This window comes from Papio anubis, chromosome 16 (assembly GCF_008728515.1).
Source record: "Papio anubis isolate 15944 chromosome 16, Panubis1.0, whole genome shotgun sequence".
NCBI classification, from domain to species: Eukaryota; Metazoa; Chordata; class Mammalia; order Primates; family Cercopithecidae; genus Papio; species Papio anubis.
The window spans coordinates 13,765,691-13,792,956 of NC_044991.1; the positions used below are offsets into that span (position 1 = coordinate 13,765,691).

Here is a 27,266-nt window from a genome sequence, read left to right on the forward strand (position 1 = left end):
CAGGGTTTCACTTTGTTTTATGTTACAGATATTTTATTGCAACTTTTCCCCTTTAACAGTGTCTGGATATTTTGGAATTAATATCTCGGACTTCTTTCTAATCCACATTGGTTCATCTTGTTCATTATGAACAGAGGATTCTACTTTACAATGTACTAAAATGTTGTCATGAATTTCAGGACCATTGAACATTCAAGTTGTTTATCATTTTCTTTGACCACCAACATTGCTGTAATGAACAGGGATTTAAGAGCAAAAGTAACGAGAACACTTGCTTAACCACTTACGAAAATATATACAAGCAGAACAATCAAAATGGTGGATGCCATAGAGAGAACGAGGTAACAAAATAGGAAGCCTAGGGGCCGATGAAGTACATATACAAGGACTTCCTATATCACAAAAGTAACACTTCACATACATGGAAAAAGAATTTCAATACCAAAAGGCACCTCCATCTCACATCTGTACATTCAAAAATAATTAAAATTTTACATGAAAAGTTGAAAACACAAAACAAACTAGAAAAAATTACATAAATTAGGACAAACGCTGCTCTGCAGTGGGAAGACCTTTGTAAATTTGACAGTAAAAGTGAAGAAGGAGTTTACTAGGGATCTGTTTGACATTACAGAAGCATTCACATTTGTACACCATAAAACCTCAAATACAACATTATAAGACAAACTACAGGTTTGGGGGGAAAACACTCCATCATCCATGAAAGACCGTATGTTAATAGTTGAAAAAACTTAATCAGGAAATGATAGCACCCAACAGAAGAAAAAAAAACCTTAATGGGCTTGGCCCAGTTAAAAACTACCCATCAATGCCTAAGATGCCTATAAAAAATGTGCAAACTGGATAACAAAAATAATGCAAATTACAGCAATTTAATGCCATTATTTTTCATGTATCTGAAAGGCCAAGATTTAAAAGAAATGTAATCCTTGGCGTAGGCCCAGGCATTGACCAGCAGCCCCTCATCTGTGGCCGGTGGGAGTGAGAGTTGCCCAGTCTATCTGGAAGAGTGGCCACCTGGGCCATTTGGACCAAAGGCCCTAAAGCATATATGCCTTTGGGGCATTTTCCTTTGTTAGGCAGTTTCCCCCAACTTTTCTGCAGTAGACGTGGGTTCTCGACTCCTCTCCTGATGTTCCCCAGGTCCCACCAGCCTGCCCATCACTTGGGCCGTTAACTTCTCTACATGACATGGGGTCTCAGGGGACTGGAGGTCCCGCAGACATCACCAGCAGGGCTCCCCAGAAGCTCTCAGTCTCTCATGTACATCCCTTGCACCCCACCCCCCGCATTACCATGCCCATTTCTCAGAATGACAATCGAGGCTAGTCTGAATTCCCTGAGCCTCACTGAGCGTGCCCAATCCTGTGCCACTCTTCCAAGCCCTAACCCTCACTGTGCCCACCTGGTGCCTCCTGCCTCTGCACCCAGATGAGAATCATGTCATGTGCATCAGCACCTGCCGGGGACAGGCAGCCCACACAAATCCTAAACACAACCAGACGTGTCTCAGTCTGACAAGGCTCTGCTCAGACCTCAGCCTCACTCTCATAATAAATCAGTGGAAAAAGAAGGAAGAAAAATGGCAAAAGCAAGGAAACCTGATTTAAAAAAATGAGGGGGAGATGGAATGAGTATGTCTAGAAAGTTCTAATAATTCAGAACCTACAAATAAGTTAACTTGAGGGGAAAAATGTGTGCACGTACGTGTGTGTGTGTGTGTGTGTGTGTGTGAGCGCAGGGAGAGAAGTGATTTGCCGAAGGTCAAGGGGTCCGGAGCAAGGCTAACTCCTTTCCCAGGCCTCCAGCTACCTCGACAGGAGGCTGCCCCTTGGCTTTGCAGAAATGACTGAGGAAGGTCAGGAGGGAGGGAAGGTAAGCCCTCTCCGTCCCCTTGCCTGTCTAGGTCTGAGGGTCTCAACACACCTCCCCAGGCTTGTTGACCTCCCAAGGGGGCAGAGACAGGTAGTCCTGCTGCTTCAGGACTTTGAAAAGCTGAATGACGGGCACCTGGGGCACAGCCTGGCCTGGGGGCTTCTTGACTTGACAAGCCTGGTCTAGATCCCTGATCTCAGGACAGGGTCCCGGGGAAGAGGGTTTACTCCGTGGTGAGAGAGGGCCGGGGCTCAGGCCGGGGAGGAAGCAATAGTCGCCCACCTGCTGCAGGACAAGGAGGCCCTCGGGCTGTGGGGATGTTGGGGACACATCTGCCCGGCGTTCCCCTGGATTCAGGACAGGGCTTCTGACCTCAGGGGGGACAAGATTGTTCACTGGGGACTTGGGGGACTGGCCCTCAGTTGGAGGGAGCTCCACATAGCCCTCAAACCCTGACTTCACAGGGCCTGGGGCCCCAGGGGGTCCACTGGCCAGCCCAGGACAGAAGCTGGGGGTCTGGTCTGAGGGGATGCCCGGAGAGGGAACCAGGGAGACAGCCGAGGCCCCTGAGTGTGGGGGGAGTACCAGGTCTGCAGAGGAGACGTAACCAGAGGCCACTCCAGGGTCCTCAGGAACCCCAGAGCTCGCGGGTATAGCCACAGGACTGTCCTTTGGGTCCTGTCCTCCCACCCTTGGCCCAAGAGCAGGAGGGGCAGGGTCTCCCCCAGACTCCAGGGAGGAACTCCCTGCAGCCCCCTGGCTCGGCCTCCTCTCCACGTCCATGGCCTGGCCATGTCCCATCGCCTGGGCCAGAGGGACCAGCTGCACCTGCCCCCCAGCAGGCAGACACAGGTACTCCAGGGACCCTGGAGGTGGGGACTTCTGGCTCCCACACGCCTGTGGGGGCTCTGGCTGGCCCAGGATGTCAGGCAGGGAGCGGCTGTGGGGCGGCCCCAGGTAGGGCCCATTGAAGTCAAAGCTGGAAACCTGCTTCTCAGGCGTGTGGGAGGAGGCAGGTGGGCCTGGCTGGGGGCTGGGGGGCTGCTCTGTGGGCAGATCGGAGGCAGCTGGAGTCGTGTCAGGCCCAGATGGTGGATCACAGACATGCCTGAGGTCCTCTATGGTGAGAGGTGACACCTCGCTCTCCCCGAATCCTACAGGGAACACCCTGTGGGAAGAACATGGGCCAAAGAGTTGGGACCACCCTGGGCAGATGATTCGGCTCAGGCACAAGGTGGGGTGGAGATGGTTCTCTGGGAGCCCTGATGTCCCCCAGAGCTCACAGTGAGAACCTGAGCAGGGCAGGGCTGAGGGAGCAGGGGCCCCAGAGAAGAACACGGGACATGAATTCAGTCTGTCTGTGGCTCGGGAGCTCCATCCTCCATGCTGAGCTCAAGGTCTTCCTCCGCAAGGCTGGAGCCCTCTCCCTTTTGACCTTAAAGTCCATCCTCCTTCAGCACCAGGCTCATGCCCAGCCTGTGCACTGGGCCACCCTTCCATCATTCTATCAACCGTGCCACCCCCTTCTCCCTGCCGAGTCGGTGGTGAGCTGCCGGCTCAGGCGCTGAGTTCCCGGGAGTTTACAGACCCAGCTACCCCGTGAGGCCTCTGCAGTGACACCTCTGAGCCAACAGGGGAGGGGAAGGCCATCTGTTTCCCTCTTTCGCTTCTGGTCAATTCCTTTGTCTGGCCCTCCCTAGCCTGGAAAGGGGAAGTTCTTCCTCACATCCACCCCAGGTGCCTCCTGCTTTAGTGCAAACCTGTCCCCTTGGATCCCTTCACAGTGAGCCACAAACAACCTCACCTGAGTCCCACTTTGGACAATGGGGTCAGCTCCCTGTATGCTCCCCAGAGGTCAGGAGTGATCCATGAGCCCAGACACTCACCCCTCCAGCTCAGGGAAGCGGCTGTCCCACGGCCCCTGGTGTGGGGGGCTCCCGCTGGTGAAGGCCATCATGCTGCCTGGGGTCCAAAGCTCTGCACTCCCGTTCTGCAAGGGAGGGACATTTGGGCCTGTGGGCATCAGGAGGCCCCCGAGGTGGGGGCAAGGCAGAGGGGGATGGGGGTGCAGGGGGATTCAAGGAGCCCCCAGACAAGAGAAGCATCTCCACTTCTTCAGGACTGGCCATGGCCTTTTGACACCAGCAAAGTGAGGCCCAGATAGGGGCTGGGACTTCCCGCATGTCCCTGATACCTGAGGACAGGGTCCTTTTCCTGTGATTTTCCTAACCTGGAGTGCCTGTCTCCATGCTCGCCCACATTTCTCCTCCACACCAGCCAAGAGAGATCCCTCCACAGGCAAAGCTGGCCCCGCCTGCCTGACTAAAGGGCTCCCATCACCCACATGCTGGTGTCTTCCCCATGGTCACCTCAGCCTCCCGCCATGGCCCCCAGCCTCCTGTCCCATGCCCTCAGCTCCCTTCCTGAAAGGTTTCCGTCTCCACCCTCAAGATGCCCTAAGCCTGAGACGCCCTGAGCCTGAGCAACTTTTGCCACCTGGCACCACTCGGACCCTCACAGCTCAGCCCAGGTGTCTTGTCCTTGGGGAGCCCTTCTGCCTCCTGACACCCCATCCATCCTGGTAGCAGGACTCCCCCGCCGTGAGCCCACCCTGTCCCGGGCAGCCCCACACTCAGTTCTGTCCACTGGGCTCCATGCAGAGCTCTGGCAGGCAGGGCCAGGCATGGGCACTGCAGGGAATCCCAGGAATGAATTTCCAAGTGCTGGCCCCGCTCCCAAAGCTCCCAAAGCCCCCCTCCAGCCCACCTACATCCCTACCACCCAAAACCCACTGGAAGGGAAGGAGAAGGTGGGGACAGAGACAAGAAAGGCAGGAACAGAGAAGCCCCCACCCCACCCCTCGAAGCCAGTTCCTACCTGGAACAGGTGGCTCTTGCTGGGGTTGGGGATCCTCTCCTCCCACTTTCTACGCAGCCTGGAAGACACCAGGGAGGTGACAGCCATCAGAGAACTCAGGGCCAGTTGCTCCCATGCTCGTGTCCAGAGGGGAAACTGAGGCCCAGGAAGTGAGTGGCAGAGCAGGACCTGGAGGGAGCTGGGTGGGATTCCCTGGTGCCCTCTGGGGTCTTGGCTACCACCTCCAGCCCCACAGAGTCCCCTCACCTGTACCCGTAGATGCCACAGAAGCGGAGGGCCAAGAGCACAGCGATGGTGAGGAAGATCACAACGAGAGCCAGCACCCACATGGGCAGCACTTCCAGCAGCCGGGGAGGAAGAGGAGTGTCAGCATCGGGGAGGGAAATCGACCTCAGGGCAGGGAGTGGGGTTGGCGCAGTATTCCCTGAGAGCCTGCTCTGTGCAGGCCTAGGGCTCTGGAACTTACTGCTTTGGGGGATTAGCAGAGAGAGGCCAGATCCATGCTGAGAAGGGCATTGGTCTGAACCCCCACCGTGTTCAAAGTGCTGGGAGGACACCGGAGGGTCAGATCCTTTCCAGGATCTACAGCACAGAAGGTGCTACAGGGAGGGCAAGTACCACACAGTTCATGGCAATCACAGGGGACTTCCTGAAGGAGGTGGCATATTAGCTGGGCCTCTAGTAATAGGAAGGATTAGAGAGGTGGAGATGGGGAAAGGCATGCTGGCAGAGACACCAGCAGGTGCAAAGGCCCCTCTGGAGGCCCCTGATCCCTCCTGCTGCCCAGCCCTGAGCTCCCAGACCAGGTTCCTCAGGACTCCCCTCTTGGTCCTCCCTTGGGCCCATTGGTCCGGCCTTGTTTCTGCCTGGTTGTGGCCCTCTTCCTGGGCCCCTACCACTACCAAGCCTGACTGTGCACTTGGGTTGCTCCCAATATCTCCTGTATCCCTACTCCCTCTGAAACGACCCCTTGGACTTGTCTTGTTCTACGGGAGTCCCCTGGTGGTCACTATGGTGAAAGGTGAGGGGTCAGTGCACGAGGCAAGTGCAGGGAGGTGGGAAGATGAAGGAATCACAGCAAAACCTTGCAATCCAAGGACCCAGTCTGCGGCTCTAGATTTTCTTGCTTCCATGGTAACAGGAAACTCGGGCGGAGCAACCACAAAAACTTGGTAGTTCCAAAAGCTAAGAAATCAAGGGCCATATTAACAGAGGCCTAAGTCCCTGTTTAAAGGAGGAGTGACCATGAGACCTGCTCTCCTCTGCTCCCTCAAGTCCTCACTTGCAGTCTGTATTGCACACCAGGTGTCACTTTCCAATGACTAGTGGCCCAAGGGAGGGAAGGAGGCCTGAAAGGGGTGGGGTCTGGAGCCCCACATCTGTGCCCACACAGCCTGCACTCTCTGCCCAGCTGCGCTGTCTCATGAAGAGTGGATGGAGAACTTCTAACTGCACGTCCAGTTTCTGCCTGCTTTACCCTTTGCCTCTTTCAACTTGCGGGTCTGCGGACCAGGTGGGAGGTGTTGTCTGCAAAGGCCTTCCCTTTCTATTTGGCCACCATCTAATTGGGGAGAGGGCTCACCAACAAGTTGCTGCAGGTCTACTACAGCTATTGCATTGAGGATTATATGGCAGTGAGAAGCTATGAGCTGGTCCTGGCCAGAAGCTCTGGACTCCAGCCTTCACCTACCCGACTCGGTGTCCCAGGAGCACACCTCACTCCAGTCGCTCCAGGTTCCATTGTAGCCGGTGCGGGAGGTCCTGACCCTCACCCTGGCCCAGTATCTGGTGGAGGGCTCCAGGGCTGGCAGGGCCATGCTGTGGGCGTTCTGGAGGGTCTCAGTCTTGCTGTCCTGTGGGTTGGCGCTGAGGGTGAGGCCTGGCCCGGTGCCTGTGGGAGCGGCTGCAAATCCCTCCCACCTAGATCCTCAGCTTCGCTGGCTCCCAGCTTCTGCCATGCCCCAGGCCCGCTGCGGCTTCTCTCTCACCACCGTGGATCCTCCCTAAGGTCCCACCCAGGGAAAGCACTTCGGATGGCACCGGGGACTCCGCCTCTCAATGCAGGCCCTGACATTGACAACACTAAGGCCCGGAACCCTGAAGCCACCTGTCCCACCATCTTTTGAGCCTTCTCAGCACACCCACATTGTGGCCTTTCCAGGAATGCAGTGCAGACTGACTGGACTCTGGACCCTGACAATGGGAGTTCAGGACCCCAGGCCCGCTCCTGGCTCCACCACAGGCCCACCTCCCTCCTAGCCTCAGTTGCCCCATTTCTAGTCTGAAGGTCTGGGGTTGGTTCTGTGGTTTCTGTTCCGGGCTCTGGAGGCAGGGGACTGAGCCCTGGCCTGGGCGCACCCCCGACTCATCAGAAGCAGCTCTGTCTGAGCCTCCATGTGTGTCCAGACGAGATTCCTCTGAGGAAATAACCCCAAACTTTCATGACTTTTGAAAACCTTCTTCCCAGTGCCCTTTCAACCCCTCCCTGCCCAGAGGGTCCTCTGTTCCCTGGGAACTCAGGGTCAGCTATTCGTGTTGGCCAAGCCACGCCACTTTTCCGAACCTCAGTTACTTCACCAAGAGATGGAACAGTGACCTGCTAACCACATAGCCTAGTGATCACCACGTCCCCGTGGCTACCTCTCACTGGTCACCTGCCAAGGGCCCGACACCTTGCAGTTGGAACACCTCTGGTTGCTTTCTCCTCTCTCGCCTTCCCCAGTGTTTCTCCCCTCCCTGGGCAAAGGGCCTCACCTTCCACGTGGCCGTGTCTTTCGTGTACTGGATCTCAAATGTGTGGTCTATGTGTTCGTATTGCATTTTCATTGTTTCCCAGCGCAGACTGTAGCTGTCTCCATCCCTGGTCACGTTGAGGGATGGAGGGGCCATCTGGACTGGAGGGAGGGACACTGTTAGGAGAGTCATCACACCCACCCTCCAACAGAACATTCCCCGTGTCTCATGCTAGACACTGGGGCTGTCTCCACTGGCACAAGACCCCAGGTTCTGTCCATGGTTCATCCTTTTCATCCCCACTTCACTATATCATGTTTTGACCTGAGTGGTATCCTCTTGGGAGATGCTGAGATACACTTGTTTTGTAGCGATGTGGCCCAGTGCTTGCATCACTCCTATTTTTTTTTTTTTTTTTTTTTTGGCAATAAAAATAAAACCACTATTAGTTGGTTCTATTCTAGGCAACCGGCTATTTTTTTTTTTTTTTTTTTGAGACAGAGTCTCACTCTGTCACCCAGGCTGGAGTGCAGTGGTGCAACCTTGGCTCACTGCAACCTCTGCCTCCTGGATTCAAGCGATTCTCCTGCTTCAGTCTCCCAAGTAGCTGGGATTACAGGCACCTGCCACCACACCCAGCTAATTTTTGTATTTTCAGTGGAGATGGGGTTTCGCCATGTTGGCCAGGCTGGTCTTGAATTCCTGACCTCTTGTGATCCACCTGCCTTGGCCTCCCAAAGTGCTGGGAATACAAGTGTGAGCCACTGTGCCCAGCCTGACTATGTTTTAGGCAATGTTATACATATTATTTCACATGAATTATTCCACTCAATTCTAACAGCCCTATGTGGTGGGTACTATTAATCTTCACTTTTCACAGACAGGGAAAGTGAGTCACAGAACCATTAAGTAACTTGCCCTGAGGAAAGGCAGGTAAGCAGTGGTAGAACAAAGATTGCGACCCCACCAGTGTGATGGGCTCTCTTGTCTGACACTCCCAGAGGTGTTGTAGGGAGATGGCTGAAGGCCAGGACCATTCACACGTTCTCATCTCCAGAAAATCCCCAATACAGCAGCTGTAGCAGGCCTTCAACAACATCTAGGTGAGGCCTCTCCCCAATGAGATAGTGGCCAAAGAGAAAGGGGAAGCCCTTTGCAGACAGTGCCTCCCACCTGGCTGGCAGACTCACAAGTTGAAAGAGGCAAAGGGTAAAGAAAGCAGAAACTGGGTAGGGAGTCAGAAGTTCTGAACTCTAATCTTGATCTGCCTACTCACAGCTGTGCAACTTTAAGTAAGTCACTCAACCTCTCTGAGCTTCAGTCTACCCAAAAGAAAAAAGAGAATGCTTATAACCTCGATGCCTTCACAGTATAAACATAATATGAATGCCTGTAATTTGTTGAGGCCTCTTATGTGCCAGGCATTTTATGAGGCCCTTAATATATCCTGTGCGTTTGAACAATCAGAATTCCTTTTTCCAGTGAGGATCCCAAGAGAGTTAATGATAGATTCAAACCCAGGTAACTAAGACAAATTGGCCTCTGCCCTTCACACGTGCTAAAGACTGGATGGAAGAACTTGGTCATCTTGAAACAATGTGAGAGGTTCCACTGCACTGGGGTCTTCGTTACATCACAGAAATGAAGCATATTAAACTCCAAGGATCAACACTATCTGTACGCACCACAGGCCCCAGCTGAAAAGTACATCATAGATCAATTACATTAAAGGAAGAATATCAGTCGGCGGGGAACTTCGGAAATCAGAAAGAGGAAAATCCAACGAGGAATGAAAGGGAGGGTTTTGGTGACAGGACCAGGAGGGTGTGGCTAGCGGTGGAGATTTGGAGAGCTGCAGGATAGGAGAGGGAAGCAGAAGAAAAGGACAAGAGATCAGAGGTTTAAAAGATCTGCTCCTGTTTTCGGCCACTGCCATCGTGGTTTCATTGCTTCTCTGTTCACTTTCGGTCACTGGACTGCATCTCTTTGAAAGTGACAAACATGAAGACTTGGCCAGGAGGAACCCTGAGCTGATCTGGGTTACACAATGAGGGTGTGCTAGTCCCCAGACCATCCCCACAGTGGGCTGGGAGCAAACTCACTGTTTTCTGAGCTCTTTATGCGTTTCTCTGCCTTCCTTGGCTGGACGGAGACGATGTATTGGCCATGGGTCCCGGGGTCGGGCACGGGAATCTGGCAGTGGTGCCTGGTGTAGAGGCTGCCGAGCCCCTCCCTCAGCACTGGGGAGCACTCTTCCTCCCTGAGGAGCACAGCAGAGCTGAGGGCAGGGGGCGGGAGGGCACACGGGAGGGAGGAGAGCTTGGGGTGGGCTGTGGCTTCTGCTGGGGCCCCAGGGACAGGAGGAAGCATGGAGAGAGCAAGGCCAAGAGGAGGGGAGGGGACGGAGGAAAAGGATGCTCACCCTGCATCTGGGCTGGGCTTGTAGAAGAGGCCAAAGGAGACTGAGCTGGCCACCTCCTGCCTCACCTCCCAGGAGCAGCTGAGCACGGCGGCCCCGTCAAAGAAGCACTGCAGGTTCTGGGGCTGGGCCTCGTCCCCTGGGAGGGAGACAGGTCCTCATGCACTCCCTCCTTCATCCCTCCCATCATTCTCGGTAGGTGCCCTCCGTGTGATTCATCACAGAGGTCACGAGCTCTGGGGTCAAAAGACCAGGACTGAAACTTCAGCCTGAACCTGCCAGCTGGGTGTCCAACAGCTCCGACAGAGAGAGTTCTGTGCACCTGCACACCCTCCCAGAGAGTGGAAATAGTATCTAAGTTTCAGTGTTTGGGGATTGAACAGAAAAACGTGGGTAAGCCCTGCACATCCTGTAGCCTCCAGTAACACACGGCTGCTAATAGCGCTATTGTTGTTATTATTGTAATTGCCAGTGGCAGAGAGCATGCAGGAACCGGGAAGCCCAAAGTGAACACATGCAGAGTCCTACTGGGCAGCAATCACAGTAGAGGTGGGACGGCCCAGGGAAGCTCCTGGAAAGATGGCAGCAGGAGCTCTGGGAAGCCCCCAGGTGGAGCCCAGGAACCCTGCTGTGCCAGGAGCTCCTGATGAGCCCACCCTCCCACCACGGGGCATTTCCTGAGCTCTGGCTCCATTACCTGGCTGGGAGTCCCAGCGAACCTCTGGGCTCCACTCGCTGGGACGTCCCGAGAGCCGAGAGCCTGAGGCCAGGCGGGTCCGCACTCGGGCCACATAGGTGCTGCTGGGCATGAGGTGCTCTGGCCCCAGGGTGGCCTGAGAGGCGTTGGAGAGGAAGGTGGCTGCATCCTGTCAGGAGACAGTGGGTGCTGAAGGAGGGGTGCCGCCCATCCCTTTGGGCTGGGGCAGAGCTGGCCGTGGTTCCTACCTCCCAAGAATCCTGGAGCCGCTTGTAGACCACCTCAGACTCCAGATCCCCCAGGGACAACCAGTGGCTCTGGGGACTCCCAGGGGCCACACTCCAGGTCAGCAGGAAGTGGTCCTGGTCGGTGCTGATCTGCAGGTCCTTGGGCGCAGGAGGCTGGACTGGCGGGGGGAAGTGAAGGGCACCTAAGGGCTGGACTGCTGGGGGGCAGTCAGGGCCTGCGTGGCCTTTTGTGTGGACACAGGGGCTTCCAGGCCACCCCTGCCCCCAGCAGCTAAGGGACCTTGAGCAAGACCCATTTCCTCTGTGGGCCTCAGTCCTTCATCTGCAAAACTGTAGCCTTTCAACATGAAAGCAATGGAAAGCCGTGCCGATTGCAACGCCCATGTGACCCGAGCTCCATAAAAGGCGCTGGTGAGGAAACTCTCATTGGAGCCTCCTCTGTCCTGAGGCTCCCCACTGCCCATGCTGCGGCCTGGGTGGCTCCTGCCAGCAGAGGGGCCTGCGGTTCAGAGGCCGCAGTCCAAGCTCCCTTCCTCCTGCCCAGGGTCCCTCCTGCTGTCAATGCCCGGGGCAAATGCCTCTGGCTCTAGGAACGTCCTCGGAGCCGCATCTCCAGGCAGAATCCCTTATTCTTTCTCTCATTGCCACCATAGCTCAGTGGAATTCCCTCCACCAGGGTCTTACCACAGCTGAGGGGTTCCTGTGTTTCTGTGTCTGCCTCCCCTAAGGGGTGAGGAGATGGGGGTGGGTGGGGTTGGTCCTGACCCCCTTCCCTACCTCCAGGCTGAGATGTGGCTGCTTAGTGAATTACAGGGCAAGGTGAATGAGTGAATGAATGAACGGATATGCGTAGGCAACCTTGGGGCTTCTCATGAAATCCTTGCAGCCACAAGGCAAGCACCCATCTCCTGGGAGCTCTGGGTTGTTCAAGAACATGCAGAATGAAGACATGGCACCTGGTTTCTGGCATTTCTGTGTCTGCTTGCCGAGGGATGACTTTCAAACAAAAATACCCGCACACATAGGATGGAAGTGCTCTCTGCTGGACATGGGCTGTGGTGTGTTACAGCATGTCAGGAATCATCAGCCCAGAACGGCAGACACACAGCAGGGGAGCCGCCCCTCCTCACCCACAGCCAGGACCAGCGTCCCTCATGGGTCATTGCACTCCCAGCCCCCGAGGCTGTCATGGAGGGGGAGTCCTTCCCGGCAGAGCCCTCTTGGAAGCTGCCACAAACTGCACAGACCGGCAGCCCCATCAGAAACCTGCTCAACCAGCTCAAGAGGTTTAGTCCACCAGCTCATGTCACAGATGGAGAAACTCATAGAGGAAGTGAAATGTCCAAGGTCTCCAAACATGGAGCCTCAGAGCAGATCAGAGGCAGGCCTGTCACCTGCCCAGTACCCCCCAGCTTCCTTGATTCATTGCTAGTCTGCATTAAGCTGGACCCTACCTCACTACTCAACACAGCCTCCAGGAGGCCAAGGGCCACACTTCTCTCCCTATATCTAAGTTGTCTCCCTCGCCCTAGAAACGTTCCTGGTTTCCGGGCTGTAAGCTCCAAGGGCAGGGTTGCTGGCTGCTTTGTTGACGGCTTTGTTGGTATATGTAGGTGCTCAAAGAAAGAGGGTTGAATGAATGAATTGTGTGTATATCCAAACTATGATTTGCATGCCCTCATGCCCCCATCTCCTAGCCAGCTGTGTCCTCGTCATTTCTAGGAATGAGTGCTTGAGGTCACATCCTGAGCTTCAACTTCTTTCCCAACTCCTGCTCCTCCAATCTACCCTGTAAGTCCCCTGTCCCCAGCATTCTCACATCCACATCTGATCATGGCATTTCCCCTCAGTGCTCTCCATGCCTAGAGGGTCCCCTCTACCCTGAGACTGCAGGAGACAGAAGCCTCTCCAGGGCCAGGTCCCTGCCTGTGTCTCCTGCTTCTTCCCACCACTGCCCAACCTTTGAAGTTGATGCTCCCTGGACACAGTGGTCAGCAGGTTCCCCAGCCGCCCGTGCCCTTCCGATCCCCCAGCCTCTGCACAGCTGTTACCCTGCCAGAGAGGCTCCTCCTGCCCTCCTCTCCTGTCCACCCTTCAGATCTGAGTTGCAAAGCTCTTCCTTCTGGGAAGCCTGTGCTGATCTCCCAGGGACCCTGTGCTTTACCCCCTGCATGAGGCACCCACCCGCCACTGTCAGTAAGTTCTCACGGTGGACGACATAGTGTTTCTCCTCCCTCCAGCCTGGGCACCCTGAGCTGCTCTCAGGAAGGAAGGGACTCTCGTGTCCATCAAACCCATGTGTGGAAACATTGCTTCTGATGGATTCCTGGTGGCCTAACCCATCCCCTCCTCTGGCAGTGGCTTTATGATGCTGTGACAAAAAGGGGCAGGAAGCCATGGTCACAGCCCCTTCCGTGTGACCCTTGCAAAGAGCACCAGGTGGCCTGGTGGTTAGGACCAAGGACCCAGACCATCCTGTGCTGGATCTGGATCTCAGCTCTGCCAGCAGCACCAGAGAGGCCCTGGACTAGTCACCTCCCTCTGTCTCTGTTTCAGCAGCAGCCAAAGGCACCAGTAACAGCACCAAGCGTGCCGTGGTTCTGAGACTGCAATGACAGCCTGCAGTTCCTCCTACCAGCCTGCCACCAGCGTGGGTTTTTGCCACGTCAACGAAAACTTTCATGAAACATGTCCCTTTTTAGGTTTAGCTTCACTCTAGGCAACCATTTCCTTGAATCCAGGACTTCGAATTGTGGGTTACATTTCTTTCTAATGTAGAGGCAAATAAAACTTAACTATATAAAATGATCATCTACCCCACCCTAGACCACAGATGGCTTCATGGACCACTGTGGGATTGCAGCCCACACCGGGGTCCCTCCTCCAGGGCAGGGAGGAGAGAAGCTCCCTGTCTACCGTGCAGGAAGCCCCTGGGAAGGCTGACCCATCTCTGTCATTACTACTCAGCGGGGGGACTTCAGAGGAGGCATCTGACCTCCTGGGCCTCAAGGGCCACATCCAGGAAACGGGTTGCTTCAGAGATGAGATGAAACAATTAAGCGGACAGAGTTTTCTAACTGGGTAGGCTTCTAAGTGAGTGGTGAGAACGGTTTTCTTCAAGGGAAGCCTGCAGTGCTGGAAGCCCATGGCTTAGTGGGAGGTGGTAGCAGCCAGGGGCATAGGAGAAGCCTTTGTCAGGGGCCCCTCATACAGTCCCTGCTCTGAAACCTCCACGTAACCAGACCACACCCTCATCCCTCAAGAAACCCTCACCCAACCCCAAGCCACAGTCTCCTGCCTTGAAGACTCCCTGGGCCACCCCTGGTGCCCCCCTGTCCACACAGGAAACCAAGCCCCTGGCAGGGTCCCCAGCCCCTCACCATGCTGGGTCAGAGTGACGGTGAGCTGGGTGCCCAGAGGCCTGTCTGGTCGGAATGAGTAGTAGTCAACGTCCGTGACGACAAAACTCTGGTAAGGAATGACACATCTCCTGGGCACGCAGCGGGGATAGGGGCAGGCTGACCAGGGCATGTCTTCACTGAGGTCACAGGACACTGGCTCTGGAGGGTCCCTGCTGGGAGAGGACATGGCTTAGCCCAGGGTGTATGGGGATCACTCACTCATCAAAGGTTCACTGAGTGCTCACCACGTGCCTGGCTCTGTCCAGAATCAGGGGCCAGGCAGTGACAAAACACACACAAATCCTGCCCCCAGAGCTGCCATCCTGGGAGAAGGGGACCCGCATGGAAAAGAGCATGTAGCGTGAGCAGTGGAGAGAACTTCATGTGGATAAATAAAGCAAGCAGCAGGTGAGGAGGGAGTAAGGGCTGGGCTGGGGAGGCGATTTGAAATATGGGACAAGCAGGCCTCTCTAAGGAGGTGACCTGGGGGCAGAATGTGAAAGGCATTGAGGGAGGGACTGTGCAAATTGTGAGGAATTCAGGAAACGGGAACAGCATGTGCAAAGACCCTGGGGCAGGCAGAGTTTGGTGTGTTGCGTGGTTTGGCCTCAAACCAGTGCGTGGGGAGTGGAGCATGTGACAGGGAGGTCTAGGAGACCCACCCATCAACGTGATGGGATTGGATCTTACTGCGAGTGAGTGGGAAACAGTTCTGAGCAAAGGTGTTGTAGATTTTGATGAATGCTTTGAAAGGATTCCTGAGCGTCCTCAGTTGTGAATAGACTGAGGTGGGAATGTGGCAACGTTGGAAGCAGGGGGCCCAGTTAGGAGGCTTCTGGAATATCCAGGTGACAGGAGGTGGCGTGCACCACGGTGGTCAGGCTGGTGTGGGTGAGATTCACGCTCTGCTTGAGATAAGGTTGTCAGCATTTGCTGGTGGAGGGATATAGCAGTCAGGAAGGAATGGTGGCAAAAGAGACTTAAAACAAAATCCTCCCTGTTGTTTAGCCTGAGCCACTAGGAGCTCCCATTTAGAAAGGGAGATGGGGAAAGACAGAGGCAGCAATGCAGCTCAGGTGACAGCGGGACTTTGGCTGAGGACATCTGGAGTCGGAGACGCCTGTTGTTTAAGTGACAGGTGGAGAAGCTAGTGAGCCTGGAGGCCTGGAGCTTAGGGGAAGTGTGGGCTTGAGGTCACCTTTGGGAGATGCCCCCGGGACCTAACGGGGTCTCCGCAGAGTGGATACAGCAGAGAGGAGACCCATACACTGGGCCTGGGTGTCTTACCCTTGGCAGCCGAGAGAACCAAGAGGCTGCAGACAAGGAGAAAGAGGAGGGTGGGCAGGGCCCCAGGGGCGCTGGGTGAGCTGTGGGCAGAGCCAGGTGCAGGAGGAACTGCAGGGAGGCCGCGGTGGTCCTCCTTGTCAGGGGTTGCCCCTGGTTAAGTAGGAAGAAGGCAGAGGCTCCACCATGAGATCCTGCTCCCCGGGGCATTTGCTGACTTGGACCAGAGCAGTTTGGGTGGCCTGGTGGGGGCAGCATCCTAGGGGAGTGGGCCCAGGAGGAAATGGCTGGAAAGACACTGGATGTGGTGAGTGTGGACAACTCTGTAGGGAATGCTACTGTCAAAGGAAGCAGAGAAAGAGGGGCCGCAGGGTTGCCAGGTTATGAGATGCTCAGGTGCTGCACTCCTGTGGGCATCTGAGAGGGGGTCGGGGCAGGTTTGCAAGACAATTGGGAAAGATCCTAGGAGAGGGTACAGTGGGTGGCATAGGGCAGAGTGGGGACTTGGGGGCCATGATGTTCCTGAGCAACAGGACCAGACAGCATCAGGTCTTAGGCCTTAGATAGGAGCCCCGGTCCAGGCCCACAGCCCGGCGGTGGGCAGTGGGGAATGTGAGTGTGGGGTGGGCAGGGAGCTTCTCCCTGGTTCCCTGTTGTGCAGCAGAAAGCAGGTCACGGGAAGGGGCAGGATGGTCTTTGGGGAGAATGGAGAAGGTCCAACAGAGGTGCCCAGGAGAACTGAAGGCGGTGGAGGGGTGGGGAGTGGCAGAGCCGGTCCCACCCCCCAATGCTGGGGTGACCTCCAATGGGTTGTCACCTGCCTCTCTGGTTCCAGCTGTTTAATTATTTCATTTAAGGCTGATTTAGACCCTGGCCAACACCCCAGAGCGATGCTGGTCTCCTTCCCGTGTGGCGCATGCCCAGGAGAGCTCGGGTGGGAGACGTGGCAGCCCATATGCAGAGGGGGGACCCTGGGAGAGCACGGAGCCCCCTCCCAGACACGTTCACACGGCCTGTTCTGCCACTCCCTACCTTGTGGCCAGGGCTGGCACTTCACCTCCAGGGCCTCAGTTTCCCCATCTGTGAACTCCCAGGCCAGCATCATCGCCCTGCTCTGCTCTGGACAGGCAGGCGGTGGCACAGTTGGGGCATCGTGGCCTGGCCCTGCCCACCTCAAGGTGAGGAGGAACTAAGACAGGACATGTGGGGCAATTGTGTTAAATTGTGACGAAATAAGAGAAGATTGTCACCATTGTCACCACCACCATCATCAACAACGTGAATGTAGAAGGCACTCCACAGAAACCCCACATCAGACGGCAGCGCCCGGCCTGGCAGGTGCCTGGCAGGGCAGGAGCTCCCAGGAGGGCCTCCCTTCTCCTCTGTCCTCTGTCCACTTCCACCCTGAGGCTGATCTGACAGGTCCCTCTCTACACCACCGTCCCACGCCAGGCACAGGGGACACCGTAGCCCCTGCCCGTGGACCCTGCACCCAGCGTCACTCACTCATTCACCCGGCGAAAGAGGGTCACGTTGACAAGCCGCTGGGCATCCTGGGTGTCCGCCCACCTGCAGGTGATGTGGCTGGTGTAGTCATTGTAGCAGCGTAGGGTCCGCAGCAGGATGGTTTCTGACAAGAGGGGTAGGTGGGGGTCACCTCTCTTTCCTGTGGGGACCCTTGTCACCATCACCTCCAGCTGCTCTGGGATGCCCAACTCTGGGGAGGGGTCTCCCAGGTCCCTGCAGAGGCACCAGGTGGCCAGGCAGAGGTGCCCTGAGTTGGGAAGGGGGTCTGCCCGATGGGGGGGCTCCTGGTTGCAGACCCTCCTCTCCCGACAGAAGCGCAATATTCTGTTGGTTCTCAGCACACTTTCTGGGGCTCTGCTGTGTGCTGTTCCTGGGCACGGTCCCCTCCCCCACCTTCAGGACCGGGACATGCATCAGGCACAGGCCTGGCCCCTGAACCCATTGTGCAGCCTGGGAGGGGGCACACACTCAGCCCTGGGATGCAGTGTGGCAGAGTCCCACCTGCGCCCTCCCCCCTGCTCTCTAGTCCCCAGCCTCGGGAGCCTGGTATTTGTTAAGGGGACTGTGGTTCCAGCATTGTCACAGAAGCCCTTGGGAGTCTGGGAGCCCTTGGGAGGGGCCCTTTCACCTCAAGAACCCAGGAGCATCCCAGCATGGCCTTCAGGCACAAGGAGGGTGCTAGCGGCTGAAGCAGGGAGAGAACCCCGGCCGAGGCCCTGCAGGAGCAAAGTCCCGGAGGTGGGAACCCCTGAGGCGCAGAGAGTGTCTGCTGGGGAAGGAGGGACGGGGAAACGGCCAGAGCAGCCATCCTGGAGGCTGGGGGCCAGGAGTGCCGTGCTGAGAAATGTGGGCCAGGAAGCCGGACACGCTCAGCTGGACTTTCCAGGACAGGATGAGCAGGAATGTGCAGGAGGAGGGAAGCGAGGGAGGCCCAGGGAAGGCCAGGGGGAGAGACGGAGGGAGAGGAGCAGGAGGATGGCTGGTGGGCAGGGTCCTGGGGGTACGCTGCGGCCCTCCCCCAGGATGCAGCAGTGAGGAGGGGGACAAGGAAGGGGGTGGGAGCCACGGGACTCACCTTCTGCCCCTGCCAGTCTGTGCCCCCAGCACAGGGCCAGCAGGGCCATGGAGAGCAGCCTCTGGGTCAGCGCCATCTCCCTGGTCAGCTCTGGACAGGCAGGTGCCAGCACTGGTGGGTGCTGGCCATGGGTGTGGCAGGGTCCTCAGTGTCCTGAAGTCCTGTGTTCCTGCCCAGCTGGAAGCCAAGCCAGATCCATTTCACAGGTTATTGGGACCTCTCCCTCCTGGCCTCTGCCTCCTCCAGGCCTGCAGAAGGAGATATCAGCAGTGAGCTGCCCCTCCCCTTCCACGTGTCCCAGGGACACCACCCATGTTGTGGGGACAACCCAGAGAAGTGGCCCTCACGCATGACCCCTCAGTGTCCTGCAACATGAAGGCAATGGACATGTGCTGCATGGCCTGAGGCACTGGGCCGCCACTTGGGTCACGGACACTACCACTGCACAATGCGCTAGACAGCAGAGCAGCCGAGAGGGGGGCCTGGGATTTGACTCCTACTAAGCTCCCTGTGAGCTGCTGGTCCACGGCTGTTGGATGCCACGGTGTCATCCCCTGGACATGAACACACGTACACACACATGTCCTCGCTTCCACAGGGCCTGTGCTCTCCCCACCCCTGCTCCATTTACCGTCATCCCCCCACCCTCTGCTTGCCAGTTCCCTTTTCTCCTCGGAGGCCGGGGGTTTCCTCCCTTTCAGTTCACTGGTCTGGGAAGTACCCAAGAGAGCAGAACAGACAACTGTGGCTCCTTTTCTTCTGGAAGATTGCTGGAAGCTTCACTCAAGATGCCCACGCGAACACACACACACACACACACACACACGCACACACACAGGCACACACATGCACAACACACACACAGGCACACACAGATACATACATATATACACATACACACAAAATGTGCACACATACCCACACATATACACACATACCCACACATATACACACAAACGCAGACACAGACACACACACATACACAGACACACACACAGATACATACAATATACATGCATATACTCACGCAAACATGCACACACACATACACACAAACACACACAGAGAGACACAGACACACATACACACACATGAACAACACAGATACATACATGTATACACACATATATACACATATGCACACAAACATGCACACACATTTACACATATACACACAAATTCACACACAGAGGCACACACATACACACACATGCACAACACACACACATACACATATACACACTCGCATTTACCATCTACACACAGACATACACACATACATACAGATACATGCACAGACGCACATACACACACACAGAATCTATCAGTGGACATGCTGGCTGGAAACAAACTCTATTTGACCCCAGAATGTACTAATACATGATGAAGGAGGAATCAGGAATCAATGTGAAGTGATGAAATATTCAATTTTAAAAAATGCTAAAATCATTGAATAACAACATAAAAATGCCTATCTAAAACCCCATTTCACACCATTCCCCCAAATAACAAGTTAATTACAAATTTCAATGTAAAATGTTACATCCTATGAAACCTGCAAACCAGAGAAGTGAATGCCTTTGAACTCTTTAAGCTTAAAAGCATAGGAGAGACATCACAGAGACAAAGGCTGGCAGAAATACATAAAAGTGAAATCTTCTGTAATTTATCAAACTGACAGAACCATAAAAGCAAAGGACAGAGTGCAAACAGAAAATCTTTGCACCGACGTACTCATCCCTTAGGGCTACTCTAACAACATACCATAGACGGAGTGGCTTACAAGTAACAAAGTTTATTTCTCATAGTTCTGGAGGCTGGGAAGTTCAAGATTCGATATCTGGTGAGGGCCTGTTCCTCACAGTCTTCTCCCTGTAATCTCACATGGCGGAAGGAGCAAGGGTACCTGCTGGGGTATTCTATAGGGTGCCACAGGCACTACCACCAGATATTCTCACATTGGGGATTAGGTTGCAACATCAAGTTGGAAGCACTTAAACATAGAGACCATAGCAACTAGAATTATGGAGCACAGGTTAGTGTAAAAGGTGAAAACAAATCAATATCATTAAAGAGTACAAACAACATTCACATATACAGAGAGAATTCATGATAGTGGCTGACAATATTGCAGTGTTTTCCTTGAGCCAGGCATTATTCAAAAGGCTTCACGGATATGAATACGTCCATGTATAGGTTACCACTAGAATCTCCACTTTGTAGATGAGAAAACAGGTGGGATGTTATATAATTGGTCGACAGTCACATGGTTGGTAAGGAACAGGTTGGGATTCAAGCCCACGGTGAGTTACCTCTAGACTCTGTCCCTGACCTCTATGCCAATAGTGATTCCATTCCCCAAATCTCCAAACAGCGCACATCTATTCTGACATACACTAACCCAGCAGACGCTTCTACAGACAGGCACAGAAACAGCAAAAATAAAAGAGTACATTAAGACATTTAAATCAGCATCCTCGGGGAGATTTGAGAAATCATAGCCATTTAAAAGAAGGCACTTCTATGCAAAGAACAGAGTTCTTGGAATTTGAAGATGTGAGATCCATAATTTAAAAAAAAATCAGTCAAAGGCTGGGCGCAGTGGCTCATGCCTGTAATCCCAGCACTTTGGGAGGCCGAGGCGGGCAGATCACTTGAGGTCAGGAGTTTGAGACCAGCCTGGCCAACATGGTGAAACCTTGTCTCTACTAAAAATATAATATTTATATTATATATATATGGCTGCCCATGGTGGCACACGCCTGTAATCCCAACTATTCTGGAGACTGGGGCAGGAGAATTGCTTGAACCTGGGAGGCGGAGGTTGCAGTGAGCTGAGACAGCTGCCATGGCACTCCAGCCTGAGACTCTCTCTCAAAAAAAACAAACAAAAAAACCCCAACAAACTATCAATAATGGGCCAAACCACAGAAGGGATACCACAAATGAAAAAGATAGATGTATAAAATAGAGCAAATAATCAAGAAGATGAAAAGTCTTAGAGAAAAGTTTAGACCTGGGAAAGAAATTCAAAAATTCCAGCATCCGGAAGCAGGGGGTGGAGAGAATTAAGAACAGGTATGGCAGACAGTGTCAGTCACCTAGTCTGAAAGACAGTGCAAGACCGTGTCCCTTTCCTCCTGGCAGCAGAAACCAAGGTTTCAGCTGAGTTGACTGCTACACAGAATAAAAGTTTTTATTTCCTCTACTCCCTTGCTGCTAGGTGCCGTCAAGTGACTAAATGTGATCCAAGGAGGTGAGAGTGGAAACATTGTGTATGTCTTCCAAAAAAGGCTGCTCGATGGCAGTTGACTCAGGTGGGAGAAGTTCATTTTTATCCCTCTGTCTTTCTTCCTTCTTCCAGCCTGCAACTTAGGGGTGATAGCTGGAGCTTCAGCAGCTATTTTGGACCATGAGGTTACCTTGAGGATGGAAGTCATATGTGAAGATGATGCAACAGAAAGAGAGGAAGTTGGATTCCCACTCTCACTCTGGAGCAACCATACTAGCCTGAAACTGCTACCCCTGGGCCTCTTTTATATGCTGGGAAAAAGAAACTTCTATGTTGTCAAGCCACCGTTGCTTAGGGATTTTCCATGTGCAACCAAACAGATACAACAGCAAATGGGGAAAGCTTCCCAGGGCTTTCAAGAAGACAACAGGCCACTCAATAAAGAACAAGATTCCTTTGTGAAATATTTTTTAAAGACAGTAAGGAATCTGTATTCAAGGGGCAGGGACTACTACAATGGGATTTTATAGTAGGGGACAGAGATCAGAGTTAACTCTCAAGATTCCTTTTAATAGAGCCAAACCCAGTTCTCACTGGTAAACTTTCCATCTTGCAAGAATATGAGGATAATCCTAGAAATGCTTCCAGAAGAAAACAAATAGGATACTTTGAATGCGACAAGGGTCAGATTGGCTAGAGATTTCACATGAGAGACTCTGAACTTTAAATAGATGTCTTGAAAATACCAAGGGAAAATCATGCTTAAACCTAGAATCACAAAATGCCAAGTTTTCCTTGACATTTAAAGGACACAAAAAATTTTGGATATGTAAGGACAAAGAAAGTTTTTCAAATCTTTTCTGAAAAAAATTACTCCAGGTTATATTTCAGGAAAAAAAATCCAAGAAAGGTTGAAATACTGAGGCAAAGAAACCAGTAACACTTAGAGATAAGTAAAGAAGAATACTGAACCAAAACTCAGATGATTTTAACATGGGAGTTGGCTGCGAGGCTGGGGTGGAGAGTGGAGGAGAACTGAAAACTTGCTAAAGATCTCCTCTTGTTTTGGAAGAGCATATATGTGCTAAATAAACCCAAATGCTGGTAGCAAATACGGTTTCTTTAAAAAAATATGTATATATTTTTTGAGACAGAATCTCACTCCATCACCCAGGCTGGAGTGCAATGGCATGATCTTGGCTCACTGCAATCTCTGCCTCCTGGGTTCAAGCGATTCTTGTGACTTAGCCTCCTGAGTAGCTGGGACTACAGGCATGCACCACCAGCCTGGCTACTTTTTGTATCTTTAGTAGAGACCGGTTTTCACCATGTTGGCCAGGCTGTTCTCAAACTCCTGGCCTCAAGTGATCTGCCCACCTTGGCCTCCCAAAGTGCTGGGGTTACAAGCGTGAACCACTGCGCCCAACCCAAAAAATATAAGTTCAATACATTTGAAATCCTTAAAAATGTAAAGATTAAAAATCACTAAGAATGCAGAGTAAGCATGGGGACAGGAGGATGACAGAGAAGGGGTGGGAGGGACAGAGAAAGGAAGAGAGAGAAAAGAGAAGAGAAAAACCAAACACCTTCTTACTTAAAATAAACACACACATAAAACATTCCCAGGCTTATGAAGAAACTGAATGGTAGGAATAAAAACTAGGGGGAAAAAAGCAAAATACAAATTCACTCCAGAAACAAACAATTTCATAGGTCAACCTGACAAAGACTTTTAAAAGGAGAAGACATCATGACCAAGTAGAGGGTACTCCATACATTGAAGGAGAACCCTCGAGAAATCTACTTATGATTGAAACAAACAGATGAATGGATTAAAAGGGAAAAAGGATAAGTTGATCTTGAAAGATGCTCCTAAATATTTAATAATAAACAAGACTTTTCTGGTTAAATGAACAAACAAACCCTGGCAAACGAGGCAGTGGAGGAAACGTTGGCATCACTGAATGTCTGCCAGAAACCAAAGGCAATGTCAGAGCCAAGGGGGCACGTTAGTGTCCTCCGTAAAAGCCTCACATAAGAGGCTCTCGCTATTGTCTTTACTTCCAGTGGCCAATGTCCCTCAGATAATCTCTAAATTCAATGCAATCAACATAAAAATTCCAAAAAGATACTTAATGGACTTGGCAAACTGATTTTTTTTTTTTTTGAGATGGAGTCTTGCTCTGTTGCCCAGGCTGGAGTGCAGTGGCTCCATCTCGGTTCACTGCAAGCTCCGCCTCCCAGGTTCATGCCATTCCCCTGCCTCAGGCTCCCGAGTAGCTGGGACTACAGGCACCTGCCACTACACCTGGCTAATTTTTGTGTATTTTTTAGTAGAGGCGAGTTTCACCATGTTAGCCAGGATGGTCTCGATCGCCTGACCTCATGATCCGATCGCATTGGCCTCCAAAGTGCTGGGATTACAGGCGTGAGCCACCGCGCCTACCACCCACCTCACTTTTTCTTTTTTTTTTTTGAGACAGGGGAGTCACCGGCTTTGTTGCCCAGCTGGAGTGCAGTGGTGTGTGCTCTCGGCTCAGTGCAACCTTTGCCTCCTGGGTTCAAGCAATTCTCCCACTTCAGCCTCCCAAGTAGCTGGGATTACAGGTGTGCACCACCAAGCCCGGCTAATTTTTTGTATTTTTAGCAGACATGGGATTTCACCATGTTGGCCAGGCTGGTCTTGAACTCCTGACCTCAAGGGATCTGCCTGCCTCAGCCTCCCAAAGTGCTGGGATTACAGGCATGAGCCACTGCGCTGGGCCTTGGCAAACTGATTCTAAATTATAACAAACCAGAGATGAGAGACTTGCTCCATTCCCTGGAAAAATAATAAGGAATGTAGTGGTAGCCAAATGGAACAGAAAACAATAAGGAAAATAACAAAGTACGTATAGAATCCTAGGATGTAATGGGAGCACTTCGAATCATTGAAGAGAGGAGAAACCGCACACTCATAATTAGCAATGTTAAGACAATTAGATGGTAATTATTTTTAAAAGTTACTTTACACATTATTCACCTCTCTAAATTCTAGGTAGGCTAAAAATCTGAAAGTCAAAACCAAAATGTAAAATTATTAAAACTCTTTCTGTAATCTTGGAGGTTTACAAGACACCAAACCAGAAATCATAAAGTAAAAAGGTTTACAAGACACCGATAATCTCAGAGGTTTACAAGACACCAAAACCGGAAACCATATAAAAAGTAATGACAGGTTTGCCTTAACAATGAAAACATTTTTATATGACATAAGACATCTTAAACATGGTAAAGAAAAAGCTAAGTGATAACTTGGGAGAATATATTTTCAACATATATAAATGGATTATTAATATACATAATAAACGAGTCACTCCAAAAGTTAAGATGTAAAAGAGAATTCAACAGGAGATGAACAAAAATTTCTCCACGTTCATCATAAATGAAATCCAGATGGCCAATCCACATATAGAAAATGTACAACTTCACCCATAATCAGGGAAAGAAAAAAATCAAGCAACATTGAGAACTTCCGTACATAATATTGGACAAAAATTAGAAGATTGATAATTTCTCTAAAGGTAAATTGGCCCTTTTAGGCACTACCTGGGAATGTCAGCTTAGCTCAGCTGCTTTGAGACTGATTTGACAATACCTATTAAAATTTCTAACGCACAACCTCTTGCATGGTAATTCTGCATTTAGTAATTTAGTCTACAGAAACAGTTCCGTAGACGTGGAAAAATTAGAAACAATCTAGGTGTCAGTCAACATGAGATTAGATGCATTGTGGTGTACTCATCCTAATAAATGCCACATATTTCTTAGGATTACTTAACAAGTTAGATCTATATGTATTATTGTAGAAATTTTGAAATATTCCAAAATATAATATTAAGTAAAAAAAGAAATATATATATAAATAATATATATATAAAATAATATATAAATAATCCCATTTCTGTAAAAAGAAAAACTACCAGCTGGGCACGGTGGCTCAAGCCTGTAATCCCAGCATTTTGGGTGACTGAGACAGGTGGAACACCTGAGGTCAGGAGTTCGAGACCAGCCTGACCAACATGGTAAAACCCCATCTCTACTAAAAATACAAAAATTAGCCAGGCCTGGTGGCGGCTGGGGACTGTAATCTCAGCTACTCAGGAGGCTGAGGCTAGAGAATCACCTGAACCTGGGAGGAGGAGGTTGCAGTGAGCCGAGATTGTGCCACTGCATTCTAGCCTGGGCGACAAGAGTAAAATTCCATCACAAAAACAAAACAAAACAAAAAACAAACAAAAAAAAAAAAGAAAAGGAAAGAAAAACTACATGCTTGTATCATGCTTAGAAAATGTTCTGGAAGAATACATGTGGTGAGAAGAGTAAGCTATGGAACTAGGGAAAAGAAATTGCTGGGGACTTTGTCTCTTATGCTGCATACTTCTAGATTATTCTGATTTTCATGAAGTCAGGTTTCTGCGTAGTTGCTTGTTTAGTATTAAATACATTCCCTATACAGTTTATGAACTATCCTGTGGTGTTGGTATATCTGTACACTGGAACAATATAAATAAAACTGCAGGATGAGAAAAAGAGTGACCAAAAGCTAATTGGAAATGTTCACTCATTATAAAATGATTACAAAGCAGGAAAGATAATTAAAAAATTTAGAATTTGGTTATACAAAAATATAACAGCAGGGTTTTTGAAGACTAAAAATTGCACATATGCAGCTCGTCACTGGCACCCGTCTGACAAGGTCCCAGTAAAACACCTGCCCTTTCATTCTCAGGGCCAGTACGCACGCCTGCACACACCCTAAAGCAGACACCCCAGATACCTACCCACCCAGCCAACATACTTGGTTACAGAACACACACACCTGGGCACCAACGCACATCAGCAACCCAAATAAGCAGGGCAGAGTGTCAGAACTAAAAAGACAGAGAGAGCGAGAGAGAAAGAGAGAGATTGCTGGATAGTGCCTGGTATGTTGTCTCTGGGCAAAGGGCTGGGCTCTCTCTCAAGTTCAAAGTGAGCTTCTCAAGCCACACCGCACCCAGCTCTGGGCCTCAGCGCAGCAAGCTTCCAGGTTTCACCCTCTGCCTCTTAGTCTCTCTGCACTCCTGCATCCCCAGGGATCCGCACATGCACACACACACAGAGGCACACACACAAATGCCCACACAGGCAAACACACGAGCATGCATTCTCTCTGTTTCTATATCAAGATGTCAGGGACTGTCTATGCTCCCCATTCCACAAATGAGGAGACAGAAGCCCGGGGTGGACAGGGGGTGCTCTCACTACCACCAGCATCTTAGTGACAAAGTGAAGACAGACCATAGGTGCCTGACTCCCAGGCCTGAGGTCTTTCCACCCCACTAGGTGTCCTTCCCACCAGGACCAACCAGATCCCACTGGCGAGGCTGAGTCCTCCCCAGGGCTATCGTACAACACCAAAGCAGCTTGGCACCCCTGGCTGCCTACCCACCCACTGGCTGCCCCAGGAGTCTGGGCTCAGGTCATCCCAAGAGGCCAAGCCCTAACTCTTCCAAGTCCCCAGGGCGCAGCTGCCCACAGGACGCCCCCCAGGCTCCCCCTGTCCTTTTCCATCCTGGATTCCCCACATTCCCCTCTGCTGTGACCCCACCCCCCCTCAGCACCGCTCCTGGACGCCAGAACATACCTCTGTGTGGTCGGAGAGTCCAGCTTTCTTCTGGAGCCTCTAGGCAGAGTGAACCTCCCACGCTTCCTATTTATGTTGACGTCATCAGGAAACAGAGAAGCAGAAAGAGGAAGCAGTGCCAGCCCAGGACTACTTTGCTAATAGTGCACGTGACTTTTCTTACTTCCAGAAGGCCTTCTACTCCAACTTATCTTCTTACAAACTTCTAG

General features: G+C 52.0%; 1 protein-coding gene across 6 annotated transcripts; it reads right to left on the reverse strand.

Moving 5' to 3' along the window:
- On the reverse strand, positions 1–27,266 carry CSF2RB (colony stimulating factor 2 receptor beta common subunit). 6 transcript variants are annotated; one of them, XM_031656332.1, is made up of 14 exons: positions 27,058–27,266; positions 18,158–18,405; positions 17,062–17,185; positions 14,251–14,444; positions 10,871–11,028; positions 10,623–10,791; positions 9,929–10,064; positions 9,609–9,766; positions 7,528–7,667; positions 6,464–6,626; positions 5,020–5,110; positions 4,774–4,831; positions 3,783–3,886; positions 3–3,064 (listed from the first exon to the last, which is right to left on the reverse strand). In XM_031656332.1, the coding sequence occupies exons 2-14, from the start codon at positions 18,231–18,233 to the stop codon at positions 1,939–1,941; spliced, it is 2,697 nt and encodes an 898-aa protein (XP_031512192.1). In that variant the 5' UTR covers positions 18,234–18,405; positions 27,058–27,266; the 3' UTR covers positions 3–1,938. The 6 variants fall into 6 exon arrangements, with proteins under 6 accessions (XP_031512195.1, XP_031512192.1, XP_031512190.1 ...); XM_031656330.1 differs by having other exon boundaries at positions 9,609–9,784; XM_031656333.1 differs by having other exon boundaries at positions 22–3,064; positions 14,251–14,441.